This window comes from Stegostoma tigrinum, chromosome 37 (genome assembly GCF_030684315.1).
Source record: "Stegostoma tigrinum isolate sSteTig4 chromosome 37, sSteTig4.hap1, whole genome shotgun sequence".
In the NCBI taxonomy this organism is placed as follows: Eukaryota; Metazoa; Chordata; class Chondrichthyes; order Orectolobiformes; family Stegostomatidae; genus Stegostoma; species Stegostoma tigrinum.
The window spans coordinates 6,068,727-6,084,466 of NC_081390.1; the positions used below are offsets into that span (position 1 = coordinate 6,068,727).

A 15,740-nucleotide genomic window follows, 5' to 3' on the forward strand; every position below is an offset into this window, starting at 1 on the left:
ATACAGGGGCAGGAGCATAAGCAGCTGACTCCACGGAGTGACAGGAAAATAAGGGCAAGGACATCTCCGGATGTCCTGAGAGACAGGGTGGTAAGACAGGGATATCCATAGCTGTCCCCATAGACAGGCCAGTAAGGGGCAGAGATAGCTGTACCCAGAGAGGTAATACAGCAAAGGCAGGAGAGACTATAGCTGCGATCAGAGGGACACAGTGGCAAGGGAAGCCACAACTGTATCCAAGGCTGGGGGGCGGTGGTGGGGAGAAAGAAAAGAAAGTAGTGACAAGCACAGGAGTAGTTACTACTTTCTCCATACAGGAAGACAGCGGAGTTGTCCGCACAGGGACAGGGTGGCAGGGGCAAGGACGCCTGCAGTTGCCCCCATAGGGATACGGATGCCCACAACAGTCCCAGCCGAGTGGCACTCTTTTGCCTTACCTCCTTTGCAGGGCGTCCGGTGTTGACTATGCTGGGCTCGGTAGCCCTCGATAACTTCCCACTCGCCGTTGTCCCTCTTGATGGGGAAGGACACGGACAAGACGTGGTTGCAGGGCTTGATAATCTTCAGGATGCCCCGCACCCGGTTGTGCTTCTGCTCGTCCGACTCGCGGGTCCGCAGGTCCTCCACCAACTTGTCCTCCACGATCTTCGCCCCGCGGTCGAAAAATCCCTCCACCATGTTGAAGAAGTTAGGGTCGTCCTGCTGCTGGGTGGCTGAAGGCTCGGTCGAATAACGCCGGCAGTGGAGCAACACAGACGGCCCGCCGAGGCGCTGCAAACTGCCCTCAGCAGCGCACGGCGAGGCAGCGGCCGCCCCGCGAGCCAAGAGCTCCCCCAGATACCGGTACATGGCGAGCGACAGAGGGAGACGAGAGTGTAGGGAGGGGTTTGGACGGATACCGTGCTGAAGCGATACTCCAGAGAACAGTGACAGCACGGAGAATATTTTTTTCTCTCCCCTCCCTACAAGCCGGCAAACAACTGCCGCTCTTTCACTGAACGCCCGAGGCCAGGCTTAATGACAAACAGCCGCTAAGCCTACCGCTGCGCATGCGCCACCCTGTCAAACGGTGGCACGACCACGCTTGCGTCCAGGGTCAAGGGAGGGGCGGGGTGTGGAAAGGGGGCGTGGCATTATCCTAAGGCCCTCGCCCGTCCGTTGGAAGAAAGGGGTGGGCGGGCCGTGGATCGTGGATCCCAAACGACCGTGCATAGCCCGCACTCTCCTCTCCCCCGCCACCCCATCGAAAACCTTCCGTGCTGCTGGCAAGCGGCCCTATGTGACGTAACTTCCACGCGCCGCCGGTGCCTCCTCCCTCTCCCCCACAACAGCCTGTCAAATCAGCCAATAGGGGTCAGCCGAGCTTGAGATGCTTCGAGAATCCTCGGTAGTTTCCGTCGGATGGGCGCCGTTTCCTTTTTGAAATCCAGTTTTGGGCGAAACTCTGTCTGCAATTCGATGGTAGGTTACGCAACACGTGTTGAGGGAGGAGAGGTTTTGAAAAGAAGGCTTAGCTTGCCTTATCGTCAATGTTCGCCGCTCTTACAGGGTCAGTGCTGGAGGTAGGGATGCTGCAAACTTTCTTCGACTTTCCGTGTCAAGCCGATGTCATTTACCACCTCAGATAAACATTTAATCGTTTTCTTCATGTTGCTTCCAAGATCGCAAGCTGCCTGTGGTTAAAGTAAGCACGAAAAATCTGGATCATCTAATAAGTAGATCAGACCTCTGGCAATCAAATCCAAGTTGAGCTCACATCCCAAATTTTAGACAGTTAATATTTTGTGCTCAACCCATTTGTGTGAGAATCCTGTTTATCACGATCTATTAATTTTTAAATACACGATAACTAGGCCACTCAAACATTCTCCACAGTACAGTTAAAGAGCTAAGATACGTATGCTGGGAATTTATCTCACAATTCTAATGGAATAGTAAAGTAATTCTCTTCCTCATCTCTTACTGTTCAGAGGCCAAACCCCAGACTGTTTGCACGGTTGTTGTCATATTTGACCTTTGTGTGTGGCTGCATCAAGCTGTGTGGAGACTGATGCCAACTCCAAGTGTCACTTTGTACTGAGGTTCTACCTGAACCCAATGTCACAGAGGATGGGAGATAGTAGGAACTGCAGATGCTGGAGAATCTGAGATAACAAGGTGTAGAGCCGGATGAACACAGCAGGCCAAGCAGCATCAGAGGAGCAGGAAAGCTGATGTTTCAGGATGAGAGATAATGGGAACTGCAGATGCTGGAGAATCCAAGATAATAAAGTGCGAAGTTGGATGAACACAGCAGGCCAAGCAGCATCTCAGGAGCACAAAAGCTGATGTTTCGGGCCTAGACCCTTCATCAGAGAGGGGGATGGGGTGAGGGTTCTGGAATAAATAGGGAGAGAGGGGGAGGCGGACCGAAGATGGAGAGAAAAGAAGATAGGTGGAGAGGAGAGTATAGGTAGGGAGGGGATAGGTCAGTCCAGGGAAGATGGACAGGTCAAGGAGGTGGGATGAGGTTAGTAGGTAGGAAATGGAGGTACGGCTTGAGGTGGGAGGAAGGGATAGGTGAGAGGAAGAACACGGAGGCGGGGACAAGCTGGGCTGGTTTCGGGATGCAGTAGGGGGAGGGGACGAGCTGGGCTGGTTTTGGGATGCAGTGGGGGAAGGGGAGATTTTGAAGTTTGTGAAGTCCACATTGTCTGAGGAATGGGAGGGGGAGTTAAAATGGTTCGCGACTGGGAGGTGCAGTTGTTTATTGCGAACTGAGCAGAGGTGTTCTGCAAAGACGACATGTCCATGGGCCTCCTGCAGTGCCACAATGATGCCACCCAAATGTTGCAGGAACAGCAACTCATATTCCGCTTGGGAACTCTGCAGCCCAATGGTATCAATGTGGACTTCACAAGCTTCAAAATCTCCCCTTACCCCACTGCATCCCAAAACCAGCCCAGCTCGTCACCTCCCCCCACTGCATCCCAAAACCATCCCAGCTTGTCCCCGCCTCCCAAACCTGTTCTTCCTCTCACCTATCCCTTCCTCCCACTTCAAGCCTCACCTCCATTTCCTACCTACTAACCTCATCCCGCCTCCTTGACCTGTCCGTATTCCCTGGACTGACCTACCCCCTCCCTACCTCCCCACCTATACTCTCCTCTCCACCTATCTTCTTTTTTCTCCATCTTTGGTCCGTCTCCCCCTCTGTCCCTATTTATTCCAGAAACTCTCCCCATTCCCCCTCTCTGATGAAGAGTCTAGGCCCGAAACGTCAGCTTTTGTGCTCCTGAGATGCTGCTTGGCCTGCTGTGTTCATCCAGCTTCACACTTTGTTTCAGGCCTAGACCCTTGTTCAGAAATGGGGGAGGGGAAGGGGGTTCTGAAATAAATAGGGAGAGAGAGGGGGAGGTGGATAGAAGATGGAAAGAGGAGAAGATAGGTGGAGAGGAGACAGACAGGTCAAGGAGGCAGGGATGGAGCCAGTAAACGTGAGTGTAGGTGGGGCGGTAGGGAGGAGATAGGTTGTCCTAGGGAGGACAGATTGGTCAAGGGGGCGGGATGAGTTTGGTAAGTAGGAGATGGAGGTGGGAGGAAGGGATAGGTGGGAGGAAGGACAGTTTAGGGAGGCACTGATGAGCTGGGCTGGTTTTGGGATGGGGTAGTGGGAGGGGAGACTTTGAAGCTTGTGAAGTCCACATTGATACCGTTGGGCTGCAGGGTTCCCAAGCGGAATACGAGTTGCTGTTCCTGCAACCTTCGGGTGGCATCATTGTGGCACTGCAGGAGGCCCATGATGGACATGTCATCTGAGGAATGGGAGGGGGAGCTGAAATGGTTTGCGAGTGGGAGGTGCAGTTGTTTAATGCAAACCGAGGCTAGGTGATCTACAAAGCGGTCCCCAAGCTTCAACTTGGTTTCCCTGATATAGAGGAGGACACAACGGGAGCAGCAGATGCAGTATATCACATTAGCAAATGTGCAGGTGAACATCTGCTTGATGTGGAAAGTCTTCTTGGGGCCTGGGAAGCGTGTGAGGGGGGAGGTGTAGGGGCAGGTGTAGCACTTTATGCAGTTGCAGGGACAAGTGCCGGGTGTGGTGGGGCTGGAGGGGAGTGTGGAGCGGACAAGGGAGTCCCGGAGAGAGTGGTCCCTCCGGAAAGCAGATAAGGGTGGGGAGGGGAAAATGTCTTTGGTGGTGGGGTCGGATTGCAGGAAGAGTTCTGAGGAACGGTCACCGTACCCAAAACATTAACTCTGCTTTCACATCCACAGATACTGCTAGATCTGCTGAGCTTTTGCAGCAACTTTGTTTTTGTTCTTGATTTACAGCATCTGCAGTTCTTTTGGTTTTTGTTACAGAGGCTGAGTCTGGCTTCATTGCCGCAGAATGCTCCAAGTAGTTGGTTCATTTCCATAGCACCTGTCTCTCATGGAAAAATTTGTTAATGAAAACATCTTTGACCACCAGTTCATCTGGCAGTGGTCAGCACATAGCATTCTTGTAATCCTGCAGGTAAAGGAGAACGCTGATCCTGATTAATGATGACGTGCACAAGCTACGGTCACCTGCACAGGAACCAATAAATTGGCTGTCACTGTGCTGATTCTTCCTGTGTCCACAACAGCTAGACCCGATTGTTTTTTTTCCAATCAAATGAGTGTTTCTGGCCCATTTCAACTCCATTTTGATTTAGTCCACTCCCTCTCTCCCTAACCTTCCTTCACCTTTGATGGTTTGCATTGTCTTTAACAGTCTTTGCACTTAAATTATTCAGTTGGAAACACGGGTGATTTACTGTGATGGTTAACAGATGACAAGAGTACCACAGGTGATCTGGTGATGGATTAAGGAAAAAATGGTCAGTTCTACGTAAAGAGCGTTTCTGGGTGTTTTAAAAAAAAGGGAAAAAAAACTGTCTCTGGGCAATATTGCCTTGACCACACCCAGGCAGTGGCCAAACTATCTCGAATTCTCCCTCACTGCTTGAATAAGGCGACATTGTCAATACAACCCATAGTGTGTTTCAGACACTCAGTTTTAAAACAGCAGACATCTTTGTTTCCTTGGTTTTAAGCAGCATCTTTTCCTATTATAGTCCACGGACAATAAGAAGTGGACTCTACAAAGCATTATTTTTCTTATTAACGGTAGTCCATCTATATGGCTGCTCCAGTTGGCGTTAGCACACCTGGGATAGGAAGGAGGACGTAACAAACTCCTGCTCTTTATCTATCTGATACCATCTGTTGGACATGATCTGAAAACAGAATATTTCTGATGAAGGGTCTAGGCCCGAAACGTCAGCTTTTGTGCTCCTAAGACGCTGCTAGGCCTGCTGTGTTCATCCAGCTCCACATTTTGTTATCTCAGATTCCCCAGCATCTGCAGTTCCCACTATCTCTAATGTTCATCTGTAATGTCCTCTCTACCAAAATGGAATTACATCTCTGACCATTTAGAATTATAGAGTCATGGAGGTCCACAGTGCAGAAAAAGGCTCTTTGACCCATCAAGTCTATACAGGTCAAAAACAAGCATTTAACTATTCTAACCACATTTTCCAGCATTTTGCCCATAGCTTTGAATGCCTTATCATTGTGAGTACGCATCAGAGTACTTTTTAGGTGTTATGAGGGTTTCTGCCTCTACCACAATTTCAGGCAGTGAGTTCCAGATTCCCATCACTCTCTGCGTGAAAGAACGGTCCTCTCATCCTTTCTAAATTGGCTGCCGCAGACCTTGAATCTATGTCCCCTAAACATTGATGCATCAATGAAGGGGAAATGTCTCCTCTACCTACCCTGCTTTTTATATATCTCAATCATTCCCTGCCTCAATCTCTTCTGTTTCAAATAAAACAACCCCTGTCTATCCAGTCTATCTTAATAACTAACACTTAGGCTGATACATTAAGACTTGTCTTTTGGGCATGGTTCTAGAAGACTGCTGGCACAAGTAGAACTGTACTGCAATAAGAAATGCATGTAGAAGGGGAAAATCAAATCTCTCACTCGTTCCTCCTATTCTCTTAGAAGATAAAACATTTTCACGAATGTGATATGAACAGTAATCAAACTTTATGCTGTACTGCCCTGGTAGAAAAGTAAATTTGCTCGGGCTCTCTAGAAAGCTCTCATGAAAGTGTTCACCCAGAAATGCTCTTTACATAGAACTGACCTTTTTTTCTTAATCCAGCACCAATCGCCTGTGGTATTCTTGTCATCTATTAACCATCACCAGTAAATCATCCATGTTTCCAATTGAATAATTTAAGTGCAAAGGCTGTTAAAGACAATGCAAACCATCAAAGGTGAAGGAAGGTTAGGGAGAGAGGGAGTGGACTAAATCAAAATGGAGTTGAAATGGGCCAGAAACACTCATTTGATTTTTTTTTCAGTTGGGACTTGCTGTTGTGGATCTCTGTGTTTATGAATTGGTTATGGAAAACCTTGTATTCTTTGTGATTGTTATCATGAGATTATTAGTTATCAAAAACAATCTAGCATTCACTTAATTGTTGTTAGGACTTTGAATTTCTTAGACCCTTGTAGAGATTGTGATTATCAAAATGTATCATAGCATCACCACTACAAAGAACTCGGTGCTTTCTGGCCCCAAATTTACTGAATTTATCTCCTGGATATCTAAGTCTAATATATGCTGATATCTGATAAGACAATGAGAGCTTTGCTCAATGGATGAAGAGGAGGCAGACAGAATTAAATACAGTTAAGAGCAAAGAATGAAATTCAGTAAAAGAAATGAGAATGTAGATTACATATTAAGTGGCAACATTTTTGAGCTAATTGAACAAGGAAGAGATCTGTGAAAAATTGGCTGAAAACCTTTGTTCAGGTTTGGCTCTCTCTGTCTTCACTGCTTGTAGCTACTCCTGCCGGGTGATTTGCTGTTGTGGTAAATCACAGTCACTTATCTGGCATCATCCTTATGCATCCACTGTAGCTTGACTGGAACTACTCTGTGATATCTGTGGTCTATCTAAGCCATGATTGAACCCACTTTGCCATGACACAGAAGTCTCTAGCTTTTCTGCTTTGTTCCAAAAAGTGAAAACCACACACACAGAATATTGGAATATATAGCCAGAACAAAAAAGCAGTAAAGTGTTTAGTAGAGTAAAAGGCATTATATAGAAGATATTCAGACAGATTTGGACATTAGGATGGGTGAACAAAGGTTTGGACAAAAAGGTAGGTTTTAAAGGAATTAGGTGACTCAGAAGTTTTAGGGAAAGAGTTTGAGTCTAGATTACTGAATGTTGGCCACCATTGATGGACTAATTAAAATAATGATTTAAGCGATGTTAGAATTGCAAACGTTTGGGAGGATTGTATGATTAGAGAAGGGTAACAGTAGGGCTGATGTGATACATGCTGAGGAGCTAGGGGAATGGAATAAGTCTTCCAAAGAGGGGGAAGAGGGCAAGGACAATGAGCAGGAGGGTGCTCTTAATTGGATAGTGATAAGCTGTGTGCCTCCAATTTTATTGGAGATTTTTCACAATGAGTCATAGCAAGATTTCTTGCCACATCTTACCAAATTTGCCTTATTAACTACCTATCCCTCTCCTACAGCTTTCCTCGCATCCAGTGCAAATATACTAGCAAATCTCCCGCGTGTGCCGACACAATTTAATTGCAAAAAGTATGCAAATAATTGGGCCTCAGTGTTCCACAATGTGTTACAAAATGTGTAATATCACAATTAAACCACTGAAATGATTAATTTGCCTGACTGACATTTATTCGGGACAAAAGTAATTCACACCAGGTTTCCTCATTAACAGAAAATCACTATTTGTTCTAAACTCATTTTACTTTAACAAGTGGCAGATAACGAAAGAATTACTACTCTATTTCAATGTAACTTAAACTATACTCCTTTAAAAATCTAGTATACACATACTCATACTTGATTAAGACAGAGAAAAGACAGTTTGACACATAAAATATAATGGGTGAAAAGATACAGACAGTGACAAACAAAATCCTGAAGACAAAAAGCATTAAATTGTCTTAAATTGTATTAAATTGCCTCTAATAATTCCTTTTGATTTTAGCAATGATTATACATGATTGTATGTAAAGTGATGTTCATTCTACGTTTCAAAGTTGATCAACCAGACCTAGTGAAAGTAGCAAAGGAAGATAGGACAAATAAATCGGTGGCTGAGCAGGTGGTGCAGTGTGCAAGCGTTCAGATTTTTGGATCATTGAGATCTCTGCTGGGATGGAAGAGAGCTGTTGAAAAGGGACGGATTTTACCTGAACTAAAGGGGGACCCAAATCCTGCGATGAGACTTGCTTGTGCTGTTCAGGAGCCTTTAAACTAGTCAGGAAGGGGTTTGGAGTCTTCCTAAGTATTAGTGAGAATAGAAAGACAGATCAGGATGATTCTGAAGTTAAAGACGGCAAGTTAATTAGACAAGGCAGGCAAGAACACGTCAGAGAATGAGGCAACTCTGAAGAATTAAACTGCATTTAGGGTCCAACAGGCAAGGCAGGTGAACTCAGGACATGTATGAGAACATGGGACTAGGACATCTTAGCTATTACAGAAACATGGCTGAGGGAGGGTCAGGACTACTACCTTGATGTTCTAGGGTTTGAATGCTATAAGAAGGACAGCAAGGGAGGTAAGAGAAGAGGGGGAGTGGTGTTTTTGATTAGGGAACACATTTCTACTTAACTTAAAGAGGATATTCCTGTGGGATTGTTTAGTGAATCTATATGGATGGAACTGAGAAATCTGAAGGAGATGATCACCTTGATGGGATTGTACTACAGGCTGTCCAATAGTGAGTGGGATACTGAGGAGCAAATATGTAGAGAGATCTCAGGTAAGTGTAATAACAATTGGTATGTGCTAGTAACACATTTTAACTTTACAAACATAGACTGAAACTGCCGTAGTGTTAGGGCTTGGATTTTAGTAAAGTCTTTGACAAAGTTCTGCATGGTAGACTGGTTAGTAAACGTAGATCACATGAGATTCAATGAGAGCTTGCCAATTAGATGCAAAATTGACTTGATGTTAGGAGACAGAGGATGGTGGTAGCAGGTTTTTTTTGGATTGGAGGCCTGTGGCCAGCGGTATTCTGCAGGGATTGTGCTGGGTCCACTGTTATTTGTCATTTATACAAACAATTCAGATGAGAATTTACGAGGCATGGTTAGTAAATTTGCAGATGACACCAAAATTGGTGGTTTGGTGGATAACAAAGAAGGATTACTAGAGGATCTTGATCAATTGGGCCAACAGGTTGAGGAGTGGCAGATGGAGTTTAATTTGGATAAATGCAAAGTATTACAATTTGGTAACGCAAACAAGGGCAGGACCAATACAGTTAATGGTAGTGGCCCTGGGTAGTATTGTCAAACAGAGAGATCTGGGGCTCAGAAACATAGTTCATTGCAAGTTACATCACAGGTAGACAGGGTGGTTCAAAAGCTATTTAGCATGCTTGCCTTTATTGCTCAGATCATTGAGTATAGGAGCTGGGATGTCATGTTGATGTTGTACGTGTTGAGGATGTTGATGAGGCCACTTTGGAGTACTGTGTACAGTTCTGATCACCATACTATAGGAAGAATATTGCTAAATCGGAGCGAATTGAGAAAAAATTTACAAGGATGTTGGTGGGATTGGAGGGTTTGAGTTATAAGGCGGGGCTGGATACATTGGTACTTCTTTCACTAGAGTATAGGAGATTGAGGGATGACTTTACAGATGTTTATAAAATCATGAGAGGTATAAATAAGGTGAATAGCAAATGTCTTTTTCCTAGGGTAGGGAGAGTTCAAAGTTGGAGGGATTATTTTTGAGATTAGCGGGGAAAGATTTAAAAGGGACATGAGGGCAACATTTTCACACAGAATGTGGTTTGTATATGGAATGAACTTGCAGAGGAAGCGGTAGATGCAGGTACAGTTAGAATATTTAAAGATGCTTAGATGGGTACATGATAATAAACACTAGAGGAGCATGTGCCAAATGCAGGCAAGTGGGTCTAGTTTAGTTCAGAAAACTTGAGCTGCCAGAGGAGAAGGTGGAGGCAGGTACAATTACAACATTTAAAAGGCATCTGGATGAATAGGAAGAGTTTAGAGGGATATGGGCCAAAAGCTGGAAAATGGGACTAGATCAGTTTAGGATATCTGGTCAGTGCAGATGAGTTGGACCGAAGAGTCTGCTGTATAACCCTGTGACTGTATAGTTGGCACGGACGTGTTGGACTGAAGGCTGTGTTTCTGTGCTGTATGACTCTACGCCTCTATGACTCTAAGTCTTTCCTTGTAGTAGAATTATGTCTTTTAAATTTCTTGGTTTTTCTGCCTTTTCATTCAACCAAAAGAAAGTGGCTGTCCACTGACAGATCTGTAACAAATTGCTGTTGGACCAAACGGAGGACTGATGTTAGGCCATTTCTCATTAACTCAAAAGCCCCTTATACTGGTCTGACCCAATACTGTATCATTCTCAGTGCTCCAAGAGCAATATTGCCTTGTACTGCTAAGCTTGTGCACAGCTTGATTTTTCCATCTGTATTTTGGCTACGAAGCAATCCGACTTCCATTCCGACATATAGTCCAAAAAAGAAATATGTGTGACACCTTATATTGATTGAATGATTTATTGTCCTGTGTACTGAAATACAATGAAAAGCTTTGTTCACGAGCAGTACAGGCAGATCACAACCAGCAAAGGATGTACAGATCAAAAAGACTTACATTATTTGAGGCTATAGCATATTCAACAGTCTGATACAGACGGAAAGAAGCTGTTCCTGCACCTGCTGTTGCGTGTGTGTTCAGGTTTCTGTATCTTCTGCCTGACGGAAGAGGTTGTAGGAGGTCATTACCAGGGTGCAATGGGTCTTTGACATTCACCATTTTTCCACGGCAACGAGCCGTGTAAATACAGTCCATGGATGGAAGGTTGGCTTCCGTGATGGTCTGGGTTGTGCACACCACCTTCTGTAGTTTCTTACAGCCCTGGGCAGAGCAGTTGCCATAACAGCCCATTATGCATCCAGACAGTATGCTTTCAATGATGCATTTGTAGAAGTTGGTGACAGACCTTATGGACATTCCAAATTTCCTGAGCCACCTTAGGAAGAAGCGGTGTTGTTGTGCCTTCTTGACAGTCCCATCTCTGTGGGAAGACCAGGACATGTTGTCAGTTTTCATCACTCTGTGGAACTTGATGCTGTTCAATCTTTCAACCTCAGTTCCATTGTTTATTGGGGGTGTGTTCTCCTTTCTTTCTGAAGTCAATGATCAGATCTTTAGTTTTGCCAACATTGAGAGACAGATTGTTTTCATTGCACCATGTTGCCAAGCCCTCTATCTCCCTTCTTTATTTTGACTTGACGGTATTAGATATTTGTCCAACTATGGTGGTGTCATCAACTAACTTGTAGATGTCATTCATTTGGAATTTGGTAACACTGTCGCAGGTGTACAGGGCATACAGGAGGGGCCTGAGGACACATCCTCGGGGGCTCCAGTGTTGAGTATTATTGTGGAGGATGCGCAGTTTCAAATCCTCACTGACTGTGGCCTATGGATCAGAAAGCTGAGGATCCAGTTGCAGAGGATGGAGCTGAGATCAAGGTCATGCAGTTTTGAGATCAGTCTGGAGGGGCTAATGGTATTGAAGGCGGAGCTGTAGTCAACAAACAGGAGTCTGATGTAAGTGTCTTTGTTGTCCAGATGTTCCGGGGATGAGTCTTTTGAGTATAAAATAAAGCTTCTATGTAAGGTATACAAAAAGGAAAAGATTAGCAAAGACAAATGTAGATCCATTTCAGGCAGAGACAGGGGATAATTCATAATAGGAAATAGAGAAATGGCAAAGGAAAAGGCAGTGATTTGTATATCTCTTCACAGAGGAAGTCAAATAAAGTCTCACCGAGATAATTAAGATCCCAGGGACTAGTGAGAATATAAAATTGAAAGAAATTAATTAGTTAAGGAAAAAGAGAAATAAATGAAACTGAAAACTGACAAATCTCCAGAACCTGATGATCTTCACTCTGGAATGCTGAAACAGATGGCTACAGAAATGGGGAATGCATTCGTGATCATCTTTCAAAATTCCACTATTTCTGCAGTGATGCCTGCAGAATGAAAGATTGCACATGTGATCCCACGATTTTAACAAGGAGGAGGAGAGAAAATGGGGAACTACAGACTCAGCGCATAGAAAGGAAAATACTAGACTTGACCTTTTCAGAGATGTTATTACACACCTTCGGAGGTAGGGGACTCAATCAGTGCCCCACAAGATGATACTAGAATAATACTAGAATCTACTATAGAAAATGTGATGGCTAGCTTTTTAGAATGTAAGTGTTTGATTGGGATAGAGTTAACTTGAATTTACGAAGTGAGAATCATGTTTGACAAGCCAGATAACAATTTTGACGATGTTACTAGCACCCCACGTAAGGGGGTGCCTATGAATGTGGTGTATTTGGATTTTCTGAAGATTTTTCTTAAAGATCCACAGGCGAAAATAGTAAAGAACATTAGAGCGCACTGAAATGGTGGTAATACTCTGGCATAGATTGAGAATTTGTTAATAATGGTAAACTGTGACTAATGATAAATGCAAATGTCAGTCCTTGGACCCCAGCTGTTCACAATGTATATCAATGATTTAGACCTGGGTATTATTGTATTTCCAAGTTTGGAGATGATACAAAACTCGGTGGGAATATGAGTTGTGAGAAGAATGCAGAGAGCCTTCGAGGAGATTTTGACAGGTTCAGCAAGTGAGCAAAAGCATGGCAGGATATAATGTGGATAAGTGTAAGGTTGTCCACTTTGGTAGGGCGAACAAAGATGCACAGTAATTCTTAAATGGTGAGCTAGTGAAAAGTGTTGATGTCCAAAGGGGCCTCGATGTCATTGTTCATATGTCAGTAAAAGCTAACATGTAGCTGCGGCAAGAAATTTGCAAGGCAAAAAGTATGTTCACTCTCATTGCAAAAGAATTCGAGTATCAGAATAAGTAAGTCTAGTGAGACCACACCTGAGTGTTATGGGCAGTCTAGTTTCTTTGCCTAAGGATGTCTATATTTATATCCAAATCCTGTAAAGTAAATGCAGCAGAGGTTAACCAGACTGATTCTGAGAATGGTGGCACTGGCCTGTGAAGACACCAGGTCTGCATTCTCAAGAATTTAGAAGAATGGGAGGCAATCTCATAGAAACGTACACCTTTTTCAAAGGGGTAGACAGGGTAGATATCAATCTAATTAACCTCATTTCAGCCCCTCCACACATTTACATTCTTCTTTAAATAAGGAGACTAAAACTGTACACGTTATTTGAGATGTGTTCTCATCTGTATAACTGAAGCAGAGGAATCCTTACTTTAATGTTAAATTTCTTCTAATAATAAAGGACAATATCCGTTAGCCTTTGTGCTATTTGTTGTGACTCATGCTAGAACATCTGTATCCTTATAAACTGCAGAATTCTACATTGTTCACAGTTTCAGTAATACTCTATTTTTTTAAAATGCTTCCTGCTAAAGTAAACAACTTCAGATTTTTCTTGCATTATTATCCATTGCCACATTTTTGCCTGTTCATTCAATCTATCTATATCTACAACTACAATATATCCTCTTTATAGCATATGTTCCTTGTTGTTATCTACATATTTAGCTACTATGCCTTTTGCTCCTCATCTAAGTCATTGATTTAAATTGTAAAATAATGAGACCTCAGCAGAGACCTTTTGAGATCCCACTGGTACTTCCTACCAAAGGCATGATTTTTGCATGCGCTGTATTCTGCACTCAGTCAATCCTCTACCTGTGCTGGTATGTTGCTCCCTGCATCATGAATACCTGCATTGCACAAAACCTTTTATGTGGCACCCTGTCAGATGCCTTCTGGAAATCCAAGTACAGCAAGTCACCAGGCTCCTTTTTGTCACTCCTTCAAAGAACTCAAATAAATTGGTTAAACATGAGCTCCCTTTCACTCTGCCAGATTATCTTGACTATTGCTAAGTGCACAGCTATAATTACTCTAATGATCAATTCCAACACTTCCTTCATAACAGACCTCAAGCTAACTGGCCTATAGTTTCATGTTACCTGCCTCCCATCCCTCTTGAATAGAAGGATTATAACTGCTGCTTTCCAGTCTGATGGAACCTTTCCAGAATCAAGAGACTTTTGGAAAATTAACACCAATGCATCCACTACCTTGTGAGCCACCTCCAGAATTTTTTGCTGTAACAAATGATCTTGAAAACATCTCATCTAAACTACCATTGCCAATTTTACCAATTTACATGTTGATCAAAGTCGTCCAATTCCTATCTCTTGATCACAAGCACTGATATTTATTGTTGCATACTTCGTCTCCTATTCTGGTTACCATAACAGGGCCTGCAGGATCGACAGTAGAAAAGCCCGGAGCTAGGACTCCAGCGACAGATGTCCGGCGGCATTGTCTGGGGGAGTGTTGGATGGGGAACAGGAGCTATGAAACCAAGCCCATGGCTCCAGCTCAGATCCTGTGGTTGTGAGAGTGGCAATGGCAGATGCAGGCCTGTAATCGAAACCCTGGAGCCCAACACAGAGACTATGGCTGATGTCAAGCAGCGTCTGAGGGAACAGTGGAGGAGGTGTAAAGACAGAAAGATGGACTCTATTGCAGTAAAACCTTGCATTATATTCAGTGTTTCAAGATGGCTTCGGAGCTTGGCAAAACATTGTGTTTAACACACAAAAAACAATTTTCACTGTATTTTTATATACATGTGACAATAAATCTAAATCTTTCACCCACTGTTTCTCATCTCCAACCAAATCAACTATACATCTTAAAAAACCAAAAGAACTGCAGATGCTGTAAATCAGGAACAAAAACAAAGTTGCTGAAGAAGCTCAGCTGGTCTGGCAGCATCTGTGAAGGTAAAGAGTTAACATTTCTGGTCCGGTGACCCTTGTGACTATACATCTTGAATCTCTTGACCCAAAGCCATCTCTAACTATTGCAGCTAAGTCATTTTGGAGGCTGACAAAAATGTACCTGACTACCTCACCACATTTTGTGCCACTATAGCTAACCTATTGTTTATAATTCTGAAATTTAAATAAATCTACCATCTTGAAATGACAGAATCAGTTTAGGCCAGTTTGCTAACCAGCTAACCCCTGCCATTCTTCTGCACCTTGCCCTTGCTCCAGCTTTCTTTGTGTCCTTGCCAAGACAGATTCTGCAGGAGAACTACATACTGCCAGCTCACTAAATTATGAGCATAACTACCTGTTTCCTTTAAAAGTACTAAAACAAATGCAGCACTTGCATATTAGGGATAGTATGTAGTTTACAACTTTGGTGGCTGATCTGCAGTGAGTTAATCATTTGAAAAGGAGCCCTTCAAAAATGAAAATGAGAAACACTTAGAGAAAGATCAATTGGAAAGGTAAAACCAAATGAAATACCAAAAAGTATTCATTAGTACATATTGGAGGAAATAGTGACTAAGATGGTGCACAATGAGGGAAATATGACTAATATGCTTAAACTTTCACATGGCTTAATGACCAAGAGTAGATTAATCACCTCTAACATAAAAAATTATAAAGATAGTTGAATTTATGGATACATAGTCAAAATAGTTATTAAGGTGGTGTATTTAGATTGTATTATCAGATCTCATTTAGAATACTTTGTCCAGTACTGGCCAACGTGTTATGT

The 15,740-nt window shown here is 43.5% G+C and overlaps 2 protein-coding genes across 5 annotated transcripts in view; one reads left to right on the plus strand and one right to left on the minus strand.

Annotated features, from left to right (window-relative positions):
- LOC125467520 (glutamate dehydrogenase, mitochondrial) overlaps positions 1-1,265 on the minus strand; it is a 73,591-nt gene extending 72,326 nt beyond the window's left edge. Inside the window, exon 1 of the mRNA XM_048563486.2 lies at positions 438-1,265. Coding sequence (XP_048419443.1) covers positions 438-849 — 412 coding nt within the window. The 5' untranslated portion in view covers positions 850-1,265. The remainder of the gene's footprint in view (positions 1-437) is intronic.
- A 92-nt stretch (positions 1,266-1,357) lies between these two features.
- shld2 (shieldin complex subunit 2) overlaps positions 1,358-15,740 on the plus strand; it is an 87,334-nt gene continuing 72,951 nt past the window's right edge. For 2 of the 4 annotated variants that reach the window (XM_059640289.1, XM_059640291.1), the window contains exons 1-2: positions 1,358-1,562; positions 14,420-14,950. The gene's annotated coding sequence lies outside the window, so the exon portion shown is untranslated. The remainder of the gene's footprint in view (positions 1,563-14,419; positions 14,951-15,740) is intronic. The other 2 variants (XM_059640290.1, XM_048563483.2) reach the window with 2 other exon arrangements.